The sequence below is a fragment of the Petromyzon marinus genome, chromosome 59, assembly GCF_048934315.1.
Source record: "Petromyzon marinus isolate PM22_M1 ecotype Great Lakes invasive population chromosome 59, UKy_Petmar_22M1.pri1.0, whole genome shotgun sequence".
NCBI classification, from domain to species: Eukaryota; Metazoa; Chordata; class Hyperoartia; order Petromyzontiformes; family Petromyzontidae; genus Petromyzon; species Petromyzon marinus.
Genome location: NC_133725.1, coordinates 4,165,927 through 4,183,388, shown reverse-complemented (window position 1 = coordinate 4,183,388; position 17,462 = coordinate 4,165,927). Strand labels below are relative to the sequence as shown.

General features: G+C 44.8%; 1 protein-coding gene across 3 annotated transcripts in view; it reads right to left on the bottom strand.

Annotated features, from left to right (window-relative positions):
- TTLL11 (tubulin tyrosine ligase like 11) overlaps positions 1–16,420 on the bottom strand; it is a 111,600-nt gene extending 95,180 nt beyond the window's left edge. For 2 of the 3 annotated variants that reach the window (XM_032976537.2, XM_032976536.2), the window contains exon 1: positions 13,355–16,420. In XM_032976537.2, the coding sequence (XP_032832428.2) occupies positions 13,355–13,858 (504 nt within the window). In that variant the 5' untranslated portion in view covers positions 13,859–16,420. The remainder of the gene's footprint in view (positions 1–13,354) is intronic. The other variant, XM_032976534.2, reaches the window with a different exon arrangement.
- Between the last annotated feature and the right edge of the window lie 1,042 nt (positions 16,421–17,462).

Sequence of the window (17,462 nt, the reverse complement as noted above, 5' to 3'; positions counted from 1 at the left end):
ACCCAGTTGTCCTCTGAATCATTCAGATGTTCATTGGCAAACTTCAGACGGGCATGTATATGTGCTTTCTCATAATCATTGCAACTCCACGAGGTGAGATCTTGCATGGAGCCCCAGGCCGAGGGAGATTGACAGTTCTTTTGCGTTTCTTCCATTTGCGAATAATCGCACCAACTGTTGTCACCTTCTCACCAAGCTGCTTGGCAATGGTCTTGTAGCCCATTCCAGCCTTGTGTAGGTCTACAATCTTATGCCTAACATCCTTGGAGAGCTCTTTGGTCTTGGCTATGGTGGAGAGTTTGGAATCTGATTGATTGATTGATTGCTTCTGTGGACAGGTATCTTTTATACAGGTAACAAGCTGAGATAAGGAGCACTCGCTTTAAGAGTGTGCTCCTAATCTCAACTCATTACCTGTATAAAAGACACCTGGGAGCCAGAAATCTTTCTGATTGCGAGGGGGTCAAATACTTATTTCCCTCATTAAAATGCAAACCAATTTATAACATTTTTGACATGCGTTTTTCTGGATTTTTGTTGTTATTCTGTCTCTCACTGTTCAAATAAACCTACCATTAAAATAATAGACTGATCATTTATTTGTCAGTGGGCAAACGTACAAAATCAGCAGGGAATCAAATACTTTTTTCCCTCACTGTAGAGACCTGTACACTCGCATAGAGACCGACAGACTCACATAGAGACCCATACACTCATATAGACCCATAGACTCAGAGAGAGATCCATTAACTCACATAGAGACCCATTAACTCACATAGAGACCCATGTACTCACATAGAGACCCATAGACTCACACAGCGACCCATAGACTCATATAGCCTGAGTTGTGATTTTAGTAGTTTCTCAAGTGTAGTGAGCCGATGGTCTCTGCCCGGTTATCAATGACTCATACAGGGACCCATAGACTCACATAGAGACCCATATACTCACATAGAGACACAGACTCACAGAGAGACCAATAGACTCACATCGAGGCTCAGAGACTCGCATAGAAACCCATATACTCGCATAGAGACTCATAGACTAGCATAGATGCCCATAGACTCACATAGAGGCTCACAGACTCGCATAGAGACTCATAGACTCACATGGAGACGCATAGACCCACATGGAGACCCATAGACTCACATAGAGACCCATAGACTCGCATAGAGACTCAGAGACTCAGGTAGAGACCCATAGATTCACATAGAGACTCAGAGACTCACATAGGGACCCATAGACTCACATAGAGACCCATAGACTCACATAGAGACCCATAGACTCACATAGAGTCTCAAAGACTTACATAGAGACTCAGAGACTCAAATAGAGACCCATAGACTCACACAGAGACCCATAGACTCACATAGAGATCCATTTACTCACATAGAGACTCAGAGACTCACATAGAGATCCATAGACTCACACAGAGACCCATAGACTCGCACAGAGACTCAGAGACTCACATAGAGACCCATAGATGCAAATAGAGACTCAGAGACTCACATAGAGACTCACAGACTCGCATAGACTCATAGACTCACATGGAGACGCATAGACCCACATGGAGACCCATAGACTCGCATAGAGACTCAGAGACTCAGGTAGAGACCCATAGATTCACATAGAGACTCAGAGACTCACATAGGGACCCATAGACTCACACAGAGACCCATAGACTCACATAGAGACTCAGAAACTCACATAGAGACTCATAGACTCACATAGAGAACCATAGACTCACATAGAGACCCATAGACTCGCATAAAGACCCATAGACTCACATAGAGACTCACATAGAGACTCAGAGACTCGCATAGAGACCCATAGACTCGCATAGAGACCTATAGACTCGCATAAAGACTCAGAGACTCACATAGAGACCCATAGACTCACATAGAGACTCAGACTCACATAGAGACCCATAGACTCACATAGAGACCCAGAGACTTACATAGAGACCCATAGACTCACATAGAGTTGTCATGAAAACCGGGTTCCAAAGTGTAGTGAGTTGAACGACTGCACACACAAAAAAACCCCATCTAATTAAATTTGATTCTGTACTTAATTCAGCTCATTCCCAGCTTAAATAATTATTTATCTTATTCATAATTGCATAAGCACAGGTAATCCGCAACCCGAAACACTAAATCTGCCCGTGGGCGATTGAGAGTTAACCTTATAAATTATACAGCTCAACAGTATATTTCGACATTGAAATGTGTTCGACTGCCAGCGAGCACTCGATGGATTTCGTTGTTGAGAAGAGGTCTTAATTCTTTAACGTGGGTAGGGACCAAGAGGGTCTGCATAAAGGGTCCCTTAATGATTTAAACATCAATTTTTTCACGCGCTCAATTAATCATTAGCTTTCTTCGCTGCCTGTTGAAAGCACTTTCACTCATTTTATACTGGCCCCTTTATTTAAAATTCCCGCGGTCCCAAGTCTCCTTGGGTTTCAGTGATGGTTGCTCAGTTATTTTTGATGAGAATAATAATGGATTGGCATCGAGGAATTAAACTAATCAAAGTGGACGTCCGATAAGAGACGGAGTGACGAACTCGGCTCATGTGCACGTGTGGATCGTTACATCGCAGGATCGTGGGATGCGGCAGTGGCTTAAGAGGGATCCTTCATCTAGCAGTGGATTGATCGTGGCTAACGCCTCATGAGAATGATGACATTAGGCCCGAAGGCTCTGCGAGTTTCATGGGCGTTTGCTTGGTTGTTCAGCTCCGCGCAAGAGCAACGTTGACTTTTGTTGATCAATCTTCATTTGAAGGGCCTTTCTCTGAGCACTTTAACCACTAGACCCCATAGGCTTTGATCAGAGTACGTGCAGCTAAAGTAGATTTTAAGATGCCTCTGTAAATGGCCCTTGTACTTTTTTCATAATCATCGTCATCATCAACACCATCATCGTACAGTAACCAGAGTCTATCGGCTGCTGGATGAAGGCTTCCCCAGAAGCCATACGTCTCGGTCAGCCCTGCGATCTCGTGAGAAAGTCGGACTTGGAAAGGGTTCTCTCCAGCCAGTGCTCACATGCAGACCATCAACGGGATTCTGCTGCTGAACACGAATCTCCACAATAGAGGTTGTTGGGTTAGATCGCGCGAGTGTAAATGTGTCGTTAAACCCTCCACCACCCGACACGGCCAGTCAGTGTCACGTAAACAGAACGTGCCAATTCGTTACTAGTTGAGCACACCGTGTGGGTTGGAGAGTAAACGCACGACATTTACAAATCGAGTCCGACGTTTTTGCAAGTAATTACAATCAGCATCAATCATCAGGTGACAAAATGTGGCTGTTGTAAATGTTGTGGGTTTACTCTCAAACACAGCCGTGTGCTCAACTAGTAACTCATTTGGCATGTTTTGTTTAGAGGCCGTCCATAAATGACGTCACGCACCTTGGGGGGGGGTCAGACATTTGTGACGATGTGTGACGAGGAGGAGGGGGGGGGGTGAGAAATGTGACGTCACATCAAAATTCGCAACTATAAATAAATATAGACAACACGTTCTACTTAATTAAATAGACTTCTTAATAAATGTTTTCTCCTACAACATCAGAGTGCAGCGGCACATTGAATACGCACTACAATGACAATAGTTTAAAGCAAATTGAAGCATGTTTTATATATTTTTTGGGGGGGGGGGGGGGCAGAGCTTTGTGACGTCATATTTGAGGGGGGGGGGTCTGACTTTTTGTGACGTCGCGTGACGAAGAGGGGGGGAGGGGGTCAAAAATCGTCCAAAATCGCGTGACGTCACTTATGGACGGCCCCTTACGTAACAACCCCGTACTCATTGGCTGTGTTGGGTGGCGGCGGGTTTAACGACACATTTATCATTCACGCGATCTCGCCCACCAAGTGTTAAACGAACGCGAATCGATTTCATCGCTCCATCTCCACGGTGGGTGGCTCCAATGTCTGAAAAAATTAATCGTCGTCGCCATCATCACCAGCCATGGTCTATAAACTGCTGGATGAAGCACCCCCCCCCCAAGCCGTCACCATCTCTCAAAGACGACCTGACTTCCCCAAAGGTCAACTCAGCCTTAAATGAGTACCTGGTGCAAGTGTGGAGACATCAGCACTGTGGAGACAAAGGCGGCAGGGCATGGACCTGGCTTCACCACCCACTCCATATTTAGAAACATGCGTCTAAATTATTCACATTATTTGGCCGCTATAAATTTCCACGTGATAAGCCACTTCGTAGGGCTATCATGTGGCCAGGTCGCTTCTCAAAAAGAGCTATGCAGCTCAGTGGGCCTTACCTGTTTAGATAAAAAAAACAAATAGTTTAGTTTTGATTGTACAGATTATTTTGCTGCTATAAATTTCCACGTGATAAGCCACTTCGTAGAGCTATAATTTGTGATGACCAGGTAGCTTCTGAAAAAGAAGCTACTTGCTCAGTGGGCCTTACCTGGTAAAACCAAAATATTTAGTTTAGTTTTATTTGTATAAATATTTTTGGAAGTGATTTGTTTACCTTTCCTATACTTTGCGCTGCTATCATGTTTTGTTACTGTCGTTTGTTGCTGTAACGTTCTGACCCCGTGCCCCTTACTGGACATCTGTGAAAAAAGAGCTTCATAGCTCATCGGATTCCTCCCGCAGTAGAAATAAATATTCTGATAGGCACAGCAGGCCTGACGTAATAAGTGCTTGCTAAAAGCACGTGCCCCAAAAGCCTGTGAAAACTATACTGGGGATCTTTGTAAAGTTGATGTGGACGGCTGTGGGTGGATTGTGTGCGTGGGGAGCGATGGTGCAGTCGTTATCGCAACACTGCGCTATGAACCCTGCGACCGGAGTTCGATTCCCAGACAGGGCTAGCATCACTTTAACACGTAGGCTTTCGCGACCAATATTATTCATAATAAAGGTTTTTGGGTTAGATCGCGTTATTTATAAATGTGTCGTAACCCTCCACCACCCGACACGGCCAATCAGCAAAAAAAGTGTCACGTTGACAGAAGACAATTAAATTTCGATTGTTCCTCTCACACAGCTTAAAGGCCGTGATCTGAACGTGGCTCTTTCACTCCAGCGCTGTCCTACCAGACAGTCTCGTCCCTTCACCTGATGAAGGCCGCTTGTGTTGTGGCCGAAACGTCGTGAGAATATTATTGTGTTATTTTATTTTATCAATTTATTATTTTATTCTCATTCTACGTGACTTTACCGAAAGAACCAAAGAAGAAGAAGACAATTAGTTCACTACTTTAGCCCACCGGTGTGTTGAAGAGTGAATCCACAACATTTACAGTTTGACGTTTCGCTGAATGGTGGCGAATTGCCCGATGATGCTGGATGTAATTACCAGCGAAACGTCAAACTGTAAATGTTGTGGATTCACTCTTCAACACACCGGTGGGCTAAAGTAGTGAACTATTTGTCTTTTGTCAATGTGACACTTTTTTTGCTGATTGGCCGTGTCGGGTGGTGGAGGGCTACGACACATTTATAAATAACGCGATCTAACCCAAAAACCTTTATTATGAAGGGCTAGCATCCACTGCCCTTTTCATCCACGCCGGGATGATGATGGTGGCGATGGTGGCTTCAGTTTTGTGTATGTGAGTCAAACCATTCAATTATTCGACCAATTAAACCATATTTGCTTGAGGCTACAGATAATCAACTTCAACATTACATTGTGCACGCATTACAGTATTCGTTATAATTACAAAATTGTGACAGTGATATAGACTAATTTGTGGCATTAGCCAGCCTCTATCCACACTACGGGGAAAAATCTTTGCACGCAATCCAAAAAAAAGTGGCTGTATGAAGATAAAATTAAATGTGTAATCATTCGAGATGGAGTTCTACCAAACCTATTTGAAATTAAAAAAACAACGAACTTTAATGAGTTTGTTTGTGCATGTGTGTGCGTTCTTGCTGTCATCACTCCATCTCTTCACGGGCTAGAGAAGAGATGGAGTGATGTGGTACAGGAGGACGTGGAGCTGAGTGGACTGGCCGATGACTGGTACCAGCGGTGTCAAGATCGGCCTCTGTGGAGGAGGCTCGTGAAGGATGCTACTGGGCAGTTGGAGGCAGTCGCCCTCCAACAACAACAGAGGGCGGAGGAGCGACGCTCACAACAACGAGCGGAGCGCCGGGTGGCTAAAGCACAGCAGGTTGGCACAGTAGGGGGCACAGGTGGTGCATCAGCCAGTCATCTCAGTCAGTCGACCCGAGGCACCTGGGTCTGCCCCGTGACCTCCTGCCAGCGGGCGTTCGACACTTCACGTGGCGTCAGGGTGCACATAGCCTGGCACAAGCGTCGTGGTGACGTCACCGCCACTTAGTGGCGAATGGCGGTTGTTGTTGTTGTTGTTCTTGCTGTCATTGGCGGCCGAGCTGAGAACAGAAACGCACTCTACTTTGAGTGTTCTGTAAATAAATATAACAATAAAAAAAATGCAGAATTTGTTTGTTGATTGATGGTCGCGATGTCAGTCCCGCACGGGAGGTCATAAACCTTGGGGGTTCAGTTTGACCTGTCATTAACCTTTGTGGCACATATATGTAAGGTGGTTCAAATTTCCATTTTCCACCGAAGAAATATTGCCAGAATGCATCGCTTCCTGTCGCCTGCTGACTTGGTCGATGCTTTTGTGTTATCCTGACCCGACTACTGCTACACCTTACTGGCTGGGATACCAGGCACAGTACTGGACAGACTCCAGCTTGTTCAGAATGCAGCCGCGAGGGACGCTTTACACCACGTACACCATTCCGTGAGCACATTACACCAGTACTGTTATATCTTCATTGGCTACCGGTCAAATTCCGAGTGGATTTTAATATGCTGCTACGGCTTTAAAAGGGCTCACCGCAGATTACTTGCATAAACTAATACATTTATATTTTCTAATCAAGGCAGTGCTCAGCACTGCCAGGTCTAGGTTGCACGCTTTTGCTCGGTCGGTGCTTTTGTGAGTGTGGCACCCAAGCTATGGAACGCCTCACCACTTGAAATCAGGCAATCAGAGTCGCTAGATATATTTAAGTTTGCTTTCAAAGCCCATTTCTTCCAACTGAGCCTTCCCTCTTTAAGTTTCATCTGTTGCCCCCGTTCTGTTTTTGTCTCCTGCTTTTCATGCATTTGCGCATTGGGATCCTAGGATGGAATGTGCATTATACGTTTGAATTATTGTTATTTCATTATCAATATAATAAAGTTTAAGTTGAACATCACGTTGTTTCTGCGAATCGCATCTCCCAATCGCTGAGGAACAAGAAACTACAATTGGAAACAACTGGCTAAGCCGCGCAGTCTACATTATATATAAACAAACACATTTGTCTTAAAGTATATATATTGTAAATGGTGTGGGTTTCATCTCCAACACACAATCGGTTAGTGTTGTACTAGTAACGAATTGGCACGTGTTGTTTACGTGACACAAACCCTTATAAAGTGGCTGTGTTGGGTGGTGGCGGGATTAACGACAGGTTAACACTTACGTGATGTAACCCAAAAAAAACCCCTCTATTATGGAGCAAGTATATATACAGTGAGGGAAAAAAGTATTTGATCCCCTGATGATTTTGTACGTTTGCCCACTGACAAATAAATTATCGGTCTATAATTTTAATGGTAGGTTTATTTGAACAGTGAGAGACAGAATAACAACAACAAAAAAATCCAGAAAAACGCATGTCAAAAACGTTATAAATTGGTTTGCATTTTAATGATGGAAATAAGTATTTGACCCCCTCTCCATCAGAAATATTTCTGGTTCACAGGTGTCTTTTATACAGGTAACGAGCTGAGATTAAGAGCACACTCTTAAAGGGAGTGCTCCTAATGTCAGCTTGTTACCTGTATAAAAGACACCTGTCCACAGAAGCAATCAATCAATCAATCAGATTCCAAACTCTCCACCATGGCCAAGACCAAAGAGCTCTCCAAGGATGTCAGGGACAAGATTGTAGACCTACACAAGGCTGGAATGGGCTACAAGACCATTGCCAAGCAGCTTGGTGAGAAGGTGACAACACTCTTTGGTTTTTTCGGTAAAGTCACGTAGAAATAAGAAATCATAATAAAATTACATAATAGCATACGACGTTTCGATTGCAACGCAAGCAATCATCATAAGGCACAGAAGAGCTAAATTTAAGAGCGAGAGGAAACACAGAACCGCAGATATATATACAGACACCTAAATAGAGGGAGTTAATACAGAGACACAAAGAGAGACACGCAACGTATGGAGCACAGAGAGATAGGGGTCTCTGTGCCGAGGCCTTAGCATGTAGGGGAGACAAAGACAGATTCTTATCTCTCTCTCAAATTTTCACACTTAACTTATAATTTAGCAATCTTTGAAATAACGTAATCAACCAGACCATGCGTTAATTGTGTTTTGACCGACCCTCTGTGTTGCATTATATTGTTTCCAAATTTTTCTAAATCGTGTTCGATTTGATGTGGAATATATTGCACACAAATTCAGGAAATAAACGTCTGGGCCTTTGAATTGAAGTTACCACATCTGTGGGCCGCTCAACCTGAAGACATCAGAATCAGAATGTTTATTCACACTGGAGGAATCCGATGAGCTGTAAATAAATTTTTCCACAGATGTCCAGGAGTTTCACAGATGCCCAGTAGATGGTTTGGTGATTTGGCAGTAACAAGGGAAAGACCGAATATCAGATGATTATGGTGGTGGCGGCGGTGATGAGATTGTAAGAGTGGGTTCCTTCAAGGACACCTGTCAACTCTACACCAAAGTGAATCAATTTAAGGATGACGATGATGCAACTCCCATAGAAGACTTTGCAAATCAGATCTTAACCGTGCCGCTCCTGTGGCAATCTGTAAGCGGTCTTTGAAGGACACATAATCAAACGCTCATACCTGTCAACCCACACGGTTTACCCCGCATTCTTGTACAGGGAAATCGAGTTCAGGTCCATACAGAGTAGAGACGTTTCAATACGGGCAACAAACATTTGTCAATATGTTTGTGTTTCTCCCTTGTGATAGGACTTTGTAGGATGAACGTTGAGATTTAGAAGGGGCACGGGGTGACCAATAAGGTCTGAATTGGTCTGTACTAAGGTAGGACACTGATAAGGGGTTGACAGGTGTGTAGTTGTGAGTGTAGTAGTGGTGAGTGTCGTAGTGGTGAGTGTCTATTTGTGTTTCTCCCTTGTGATGGGACTTTGTAGGATGAACGTTGAGATTTATAAGGGGCACGGGGTGACCAATAAGGTCTGAATTGGTCTGTACTAAGGTAGGGCACTGATAAGGAATTGTCAGGTTTGTTGTGGTGAGTGTAGTGGTGAGTACTAGTGGTGAGTGTACAATTGGTGAGTGTACTAGTGGTGAGTGTAATGGTGAGTATAGTGGTGAGTGTACAAGTGGTGAGTGTACTAGTGGTGAGTGTACTAGTGGTGAGTGTAGTGGTGAGTGTACAAGTGGTGAGTGTACAAGTGGTGAGTGTACAAGTGGTGAGTGTAGTGGTGAGTGTAGTGGTGAGTGTAGTGGTGAGTGTACAAGTGGTGAGTGTAGTGATGGTGAGTGTACTAGTGGTGAGTGTAGTAGTGGTGAGTGTAGTAGTGGTGAGTGTACTAGTGGTGAGTGTAGTGGTGAGTGTACTAGTGGTGAGTGTAGTGGTGAGTGTAGTGGTGAGAGTACTAGTGGTGAGTGTAGTAGTGGTGAGTGTAGTAGTAGTGAGTGTACTAGTGGTGAGTGTACAAGTGGTGAGTGTAGTAGTGGTGAGTGTACTAGTGGTGAGTGTACTAGTGGTGAGTGTTCAATTGGTGAGTGTACAAGTGGTGAGTGTAGTGGTGAGTGTACTAGTGGTGAGTGTAGTGGTGAGTGTACTAGTGGTGAGTGTAGTGGTGAGTGTACAAGTGGTGAGTGTACAGGTGGTGAGTACTAGTGGTGAGTACTAGTGGTGAGTGTAGTTGTGAGTGTGCTAGTGGTGAGTGTGGTAGTGGTGAGTGTACTAGTGGTGAGTGTAGTAGTGGTGAGTGTAATGGTGAGTGTAGTGGTGAGTGTAATGGTGAGTGTACTAGTGGTGAGTGTAGTGGTGGTGAGTGTAGTAGTAATGAGTGTAGTGGTGAGTGCACTAGTGGTGAGTGTAGTGGTGAGTGTACAAGTGGTGAGTGTACAGGTGGTGAGTGTACAGGTGGTGAGTGTACAGGTGGTGAGTGTAGTTGTGAGTGTGCTAGTGGTGAGTGTGGTAGTGGTGAGTGTACTAGTGGTGAGTGTAGTAGTGGTGAGTGTAATGGTGAGTGTAGTGGTGAGTGTAATGGTGAGTGTACTAGTGGTGAGTGTAGTGGTGGTGAGTGTAGTAGTGATGAGTGTAGTGGTGAGTGTACTAGTGGTGAGTGTAGTGGTGAGTGTAATGGTGAGTGTACTAGTGGTGAGTGTAGTGGTGGTGAGTGTAGTAGTAATGAGTGTAGTGGTGAGTGCACTAGTGGTGAGTGTAGTGGTGAGTGTACAAGTGGTGAGTGTACAGGTGGTGAGTGTACAGGTGGTGAGTGTAGTTGTGAGTGTGCGAGTGGTGAGTGTGGTAGTGGTGAGTGTACTAGTGGTGAGTGTAGTAGTGGTGAGTGTAATGGTGAGTGTAGTGGTGAGTGTAATGGTGAGTGTACTAGTGGTGAGTGTAGTGGTGGTGAGTGTAGTAGTGATGAGTGTAGTGGTGAGTGTACTAGTGGTGAGTGTAGTGGTGAGTGTACAAGTGGAGAGTGTACTAGTGGTGAGTGTAGTGGTGGTGAGTGTAGTAGTGGTGAGTGTAGTGGTGGTGAGTGTACTAGTGGTGAGTGTAGTGGTGAGTGTACAAGTGGTGAGTGTACAGGTGGTGAGTGTACTAGTGGTGAGTGTAGTTGTGAGTGTACTAGTGGTGAGTGTAGTAGTGGTGCGTGTACTAGTGGTGAGTGTAGTGGTGAGTGTACTAGTGAGTGTACTAGTGGTGAGTGTACTAGTGGTGAGTGTACTAGTGGTGAGTGTAGTGATGGTGAGTGTAATGGTGAGTGTAGTGGTGAGTGTACAAGTGCAGAGTGTAGTAGTGGTGAGTGTAGTAGTGGTGAGTGTAGTGGTGGTGAGTGTACTAGTGGTGAGTGTAGTAGTGGTGATTGTATATGTGTTTGTGTTCTCCCTTGTGATGGGACTTTGTAGGATGAACGTTGAGGTTTATAACGGGCACGGGGTGACCAATACGGTCTGAATTGGTCTGTGATAAGGTAGGGCACTGATAAGGGGTTGAGAGGCATGGAGACCCACAGAGATACACAGAGACCCACAGAGATACACAGAGACCCACAGAGATACACAGAGACCCAGAGAGATACACAGAGATACACAGAGACCCACAGAGATACACAGAGACCCACAGAGATACACAGAGACCCACAGAGATACACAGAGACCAACAGAGATACACAGACACCCACAGAGATACACAGAGACCAACAGGGATACACAGAGACCCACAGAGATACACAGAGATACACAGAGACCCACAGAGATACACAGAGACCCACAGAGACCAACAGAGATACACAGAACCCCACAGAGATACAGAGAGACCAACAGAGATACACAGAGACCCACAGAGATACACAGAGACCCACAGAGATACACAAAGACCCACAGAGACCCACAGAGATACAGAGACCCACAGAGATACACAGAGACCCACAGAGATACACAGACACCCACAGAGATACACAGAGACCCACAGAGATACAGAGACCCACAGAGATACACAGAGACCCACAGAGACTCACAGAGATACACAGAGACCCACAGAGACCCACAGAGATACACAGAGATACACAGAGACTCACAGAGATACACAGAGACCAACAGAGATACACAGAACCCCACAGAGATACACAGACACCCACAGAGATACACAGAGACCAACAGAGATACACAGAGACCCACAGAGATACACAGAGGTACAGAGACCCACAGAGATACACAGAGACCCACAGAGATACACAGAGACCAACAGAGATACACAGAACCCCACAGAGATACACAGACACCCACAGAGATACACAGAGACCAACAGAGATACACAGAGACCCAAAGAGACCCACAGAGGTACAGAGACCCACAGAGATACACAGAGACCCACAGAGATACACAGACACCCACAGAGATACACAGAGACCCACAGAGATACACAGAGACCCACAGAGATAGAGACCCACAGAGACCCACAGAGATACAGAGACCCAATGAGATACACAGAGACCCACAGAGATACACAGAGACCCACAGAGATACACAGAGACCCACAGAGATACACAGAGACCCACAGAGATACACAGACACCCACAGAGATACACAGAGACCCACAGAGATACACAGAGACCCACAGAGATAGAGACCCACAGAGACCCACAGAGATACAGAGACCCAATGAGATACACAGAGACCCACAGAGACTCACAGAGATACACAGAGACCCACAGAGATACACAGAGACCCACAGAGACCCACAGAGATACACAGAGACCAACAGAGATACAAAGAGACCCACAGAGATACACAGAGACCCACAGAGACCCACAGACATACACAGAGACCCACAGAGATACACAGAGAGCCACAGAGACCAACAGAGATACACAGAACCCCACAGAGATACACAGACACCCACAGAGATACACAGAGACCAACAGAGATACACAGAGACCCACAGAGATACACAAAGACCCACAGAGACCAACAGAGATACACAGAACTCCACAGAGATACACAGAGACCCACAGAGATACACAAAGACCCACAAAGACCCACAGAAATACAGAGAGACCCACAGAGATACACAAAGACCCACAGAGATACAGAGACCCACAGAGATACACAGAGACCCACAGAGATACACAGAGACCCACAGAGATACACAGAGACACACAGAGACTCACTGAGATACGCAGAGACCCACAGAGATACACAGAGACCCACAGAGATACACAGAGACCCACAGAAACCCACAGAGACCCACAGAGATACAGAGACCAACAGAGATACACAGTGACCCACAGAGACTCAGACATACACAGAGACCCACAGAGATACACAGAGACCCACAGAGATACACAGAGACCCACAGAGACCCACAGAGATACACAGAGATACACAGAGATACACAGAGACCCACAGAGATACACAGACACCCACAGAGATACACAGACAACCCACAGAAACTGCACCCATAAAGCCGTAACACTGATTGATGATGATGGGGCACTGACCACCACCGCCACCATCATCATCGCAGCTGCTATGTGGCATCTGGCAGAGGGAAGGAGGAGATGGCGCATTGAATGGGACTCACTTCTTTCCACTTGAGCTGGCTCAGGCTGGCCCTCAGCGCCTCCAGAGACGTCTTGGCTTTGGAAGTGTCCACCGTCACGATATGTTTCCTCCTCTTTGGCGACTTGTTAGCGTCCTCCCGCGCCTTAGTTACTGCTGCTTCATCATCATCATCAGCACCACCACCATCTCCATCGTTGTCCCCGTTGTTGTTGTTGCTGCTGCTGTTGCCGTTGCAGACATCAACGCCATCATCATCATCGTCGTCGTCGTCGACATCACCGGCAACAGTAACTCGAGGGCTGTCACCAGCGGTATTGGGGTTGTGTTTGCGATGATGATGATGGTGGTGACGGTATGGAGTTGATGATGATGATGATGGCGGTGGTGGTGGTGGTGGTAATGATGATGATGATGGGGAGACATTCCCACGCCCTTGCCTCGCCCCTTCGGTCACCGAAGTGCAGGGAAGTTTGCCGACATCGGCGGCGATGTTCGCCTTCGTTCCCGTACGCCTCGTCGTCATGTTCGTCCTCCCCGGCTTTCGCGACAGTTGTCAAGGCGTGCGTGCCCGAGGACGCGGTGGGCCTCTCAACGCATATAGTGCCCCGTTATCCCACTTCGCACCGTGTGCGTTTTAAATAGTGTCCTTTTTTTTGCTGTACGCTCGATTGTTCTTCTGTCAACACCAACCGAAAGCATTCTTTTTACTCCATTTAAATTATATATTTTTTTAAATTGTTTACATCGCGCAGGTTACTTTTTTTTATCCTCGCAGTCGCCGGATGGTCAAAATAACTTAATTATATAGCGGGTCGGGACCAGGAACGCGTTTTGTGAACGTTGCTTTGCCGGCAAAGTGGCGTGGGGATCCCGCCGGGCACCCGTAGCTTCGCTTAGCCAGTGTCCAAATATAGCAATGCGTTTGCCAAATACGACCACCACCCCCCCCCCTGCAATGCATTGTAGGAATAGGAGTGACGCATGCGCACGGCGCGCAATCGCATTGCATTCGGCAGCACTCCTTATTTGGCGAAAGGCTTGCCCGAGGCGTGACGTCGTAATCTGACCACGTGATCGATGTAAACAAACGGTGACGTTCTCGATTTAAAGCTTGCGTGACTGCAAGGATTCATCTTCTTTGGTTCTTTCGGTAAAGTCACCGCGTAGAATGAGAATAAAGTAATGAAATAAAAACAATAAAATTCTCACGACGTTTCGGCCACAACACAAACGGCCTTCTTCAGGTGAAGGAACAAAAAACTGTCGGTGACGACAGAGCTCCAATGAACGCTGCTAAGATTCGTAGCGTCTTTTAAGCTGGTTGAGAGAAGAGAGGCACCTTGACAAAGGGGGTTAACATATCAAACAGGATAATTTATCATTGAAATAGCTGAGGGATTGAGCTTGTGACTGGTCACAGAAATAGCTATGTTAAAGTCATAGCCTACACATCCACAGAGGCACCTAGTACATATCAAACAGGAGAATTTAGCATTGAAATAGCTCTTTCGGTAAAGTCACGTTGAAGGGAAACAATAAAATAATGAAATATTTTTTTTTTATTTTATTCTCTTGTTTGATTTGTACTAGGTGCCTCTGTTGATGTGTAGGCTTTGACTTTAACATAGCTATTTCTGTGACCAGTCACAAGCTAAATCCCTCAGTTATTTCAATGATAAATTCTCCTGTTGGGTATGTTAACCCCTTTGTCAAGGTGCCTCTCTATTTCAATGGTAAATTATCCTGTTTGATATGTACTAGGTGCCTCTGTGGATGTGTAGGCTTTGACTTTAACATAGCCATTTCTGTGACCAGTCACAAGCTAATCCCTCACCGAAAGAGCTAAGAATATGAATTACTACAGTCACGAAAGCTTTAAATCAAAATTTAAGAGAATTTAGCATTGACTAGCTGAGGGATTAGCATGTGACTGGTCACAGAAATAGCTATGTTAAAGTCAGAATATACACATCCACAGAGGCACCTAGTACATATCAAATAGGAGAATTTAGCATTGAAATAGCTGAGGGATTAGCTTATGACTGGTCACAGAAATAGCTATGTTAAAGTTAAAGCTTACACATCCACAGAGGCACCTAGTACATATCAAACAGGAGAATTTAGCATTGAAATAGCTGAGGGATTAGCTTGTAACTGGTCATAGAAATAGCTATGTTAAAGTCAAAGCCTACACATCCACAGAGGCACCTAGTACATATCAAACAGGAGAATTTAGCATTGAAATAGTTGAGGGATTAGCTTGTGACTGGTCATAGAAATAGCTATGTTAAAGTCAAAGCCTACACATCCACAGAGGCACCTAGTACATATCAAACAGGAGAATTTAGCATTGAAACAGTTGAGGGATTAAGCTTGTGACTGGTCACAGAAATAGCTATGTTAAAGTCAAAGCTTACACATCCACAGAGGCACCTAGTACATATCAAACAGGAGAATTTATCATTGAAATAGCTGAGGGATTAAGCTTGTGACTGGTCACAGAAATAGCTATGTTAAAGTCAAAACCTACACATCCACAGAGGCACCTAGTACATATCAAACAGGAGAATTTAGCATTGAAATAACTGAGGGATTAGCTTGTGACTGGTCACAGAAATGGCTATGTTAAAGTCAAAGCTTACACATCCACAGAGGCACCTAGTACAAATCAAACAGGAGAATTTAGCATTGAAATAGCTGAGGGATTAGCTTGTGACTGGTCACAGAAATAGCTATGTTAAAGTCAAAGCCTACACATCCACAGAGGCACCTAGTACATATCAAACAGGAGAATTTAGCATTGAAATAGCTGAAGGATTAGCTTGTGACTGGTCACAGAAATGGCTATGTTAAAGTCAAAGCCTACACATCCACAGAGGTACCTAGTACATATCAAACAGGATAATTTAGCATTGAAACAGCTGAGAGATTAAGCTTGTGACTGGTCACAGAAATAGCTATGTTAAAGTCAAAGCCTGCACATCCACAGGGGCACCTAGTACAAATCAAACAGCAGAATTTAGCATTGAAATAGCTGAGGGATTAACTTGTGACTGGTCACAGAAATAGCTATGTTAAAGTCAAAGCTTACACATCCACAGAGGCACCTAGTACATATCAAACAGGAGAATTTAGCATTGAAATAGCTGAAGGATTAGCTTGTGACTGGTCACAGAAATGGCTATGTTAAAGTCAAAGCCTACACATCCACAGAGGTACCTAGTACATATCAAACAGGATAATTTAGCATTGAAACAGCTGAGAGATTAAGCTTGTGACTGGTCACAGAAATAGCTATGTTAAAGTCAAAGCCTACACATCCACAGAGGCACCTAGTACATATCAAACAGGAGAATTTAGCATTGAAACAGCTGAGGGATTAAGCTTGTGACTGGTCACAGAAATAGCTATGTTAAAGTCAAAGCCTACACATCCACAGAGGCACCTAGTACATATCAAACAGGAGAATTTATCATTGAAATAGCTGAGGGATTAGCTTGTGACTGGTCACAGAAATATCTATGTTAAAGTCATAGCCTACACATCCACAGAGGCACCTAGTACATATCAAACAGGAGAATTTAGCATTGAAACAGTTGAGGGATTAAGCTTGTGACTGGTCACAGAAATAGCTATGTTAAAGACAAAGCCTGCACATCCATAGAGGCACCTAGTACATATCAAACAGGAGAATTTAGCATTGAAATACCTGAAGGATTAGCTTGTGACTGGTCACAGAAATGGCTATGTTAAAGTCAAAGCCTACACATCCACAGAGGCACCTAGTACATATGAAACAGGCGAATTTAGCATTGAAATAGCTGAGGGATTAGCTTGTGACTGGTCACAGAAATAGCTATGTTAAAGTCAAAGCCTACACATCCACAGAGGCACCTAGTACATATCAAACAGGAGAATTTAGCATTGAAATAGCTGAGGGATTAAGCTTGTGACTGGTCACAGAAATAGCTATGTTAAAGTCAAAGCCTACACATCCACAGAGGCACCTAGTACATATCAAACAGGAGAATTTAGCATTGAAATAGCTGAGGGATTAGCTTGTGACTGGTCACAGAAATAGCTATGTTAAAGTCAAAGCCTACACATCCACAGAGGCCCCTAGTACA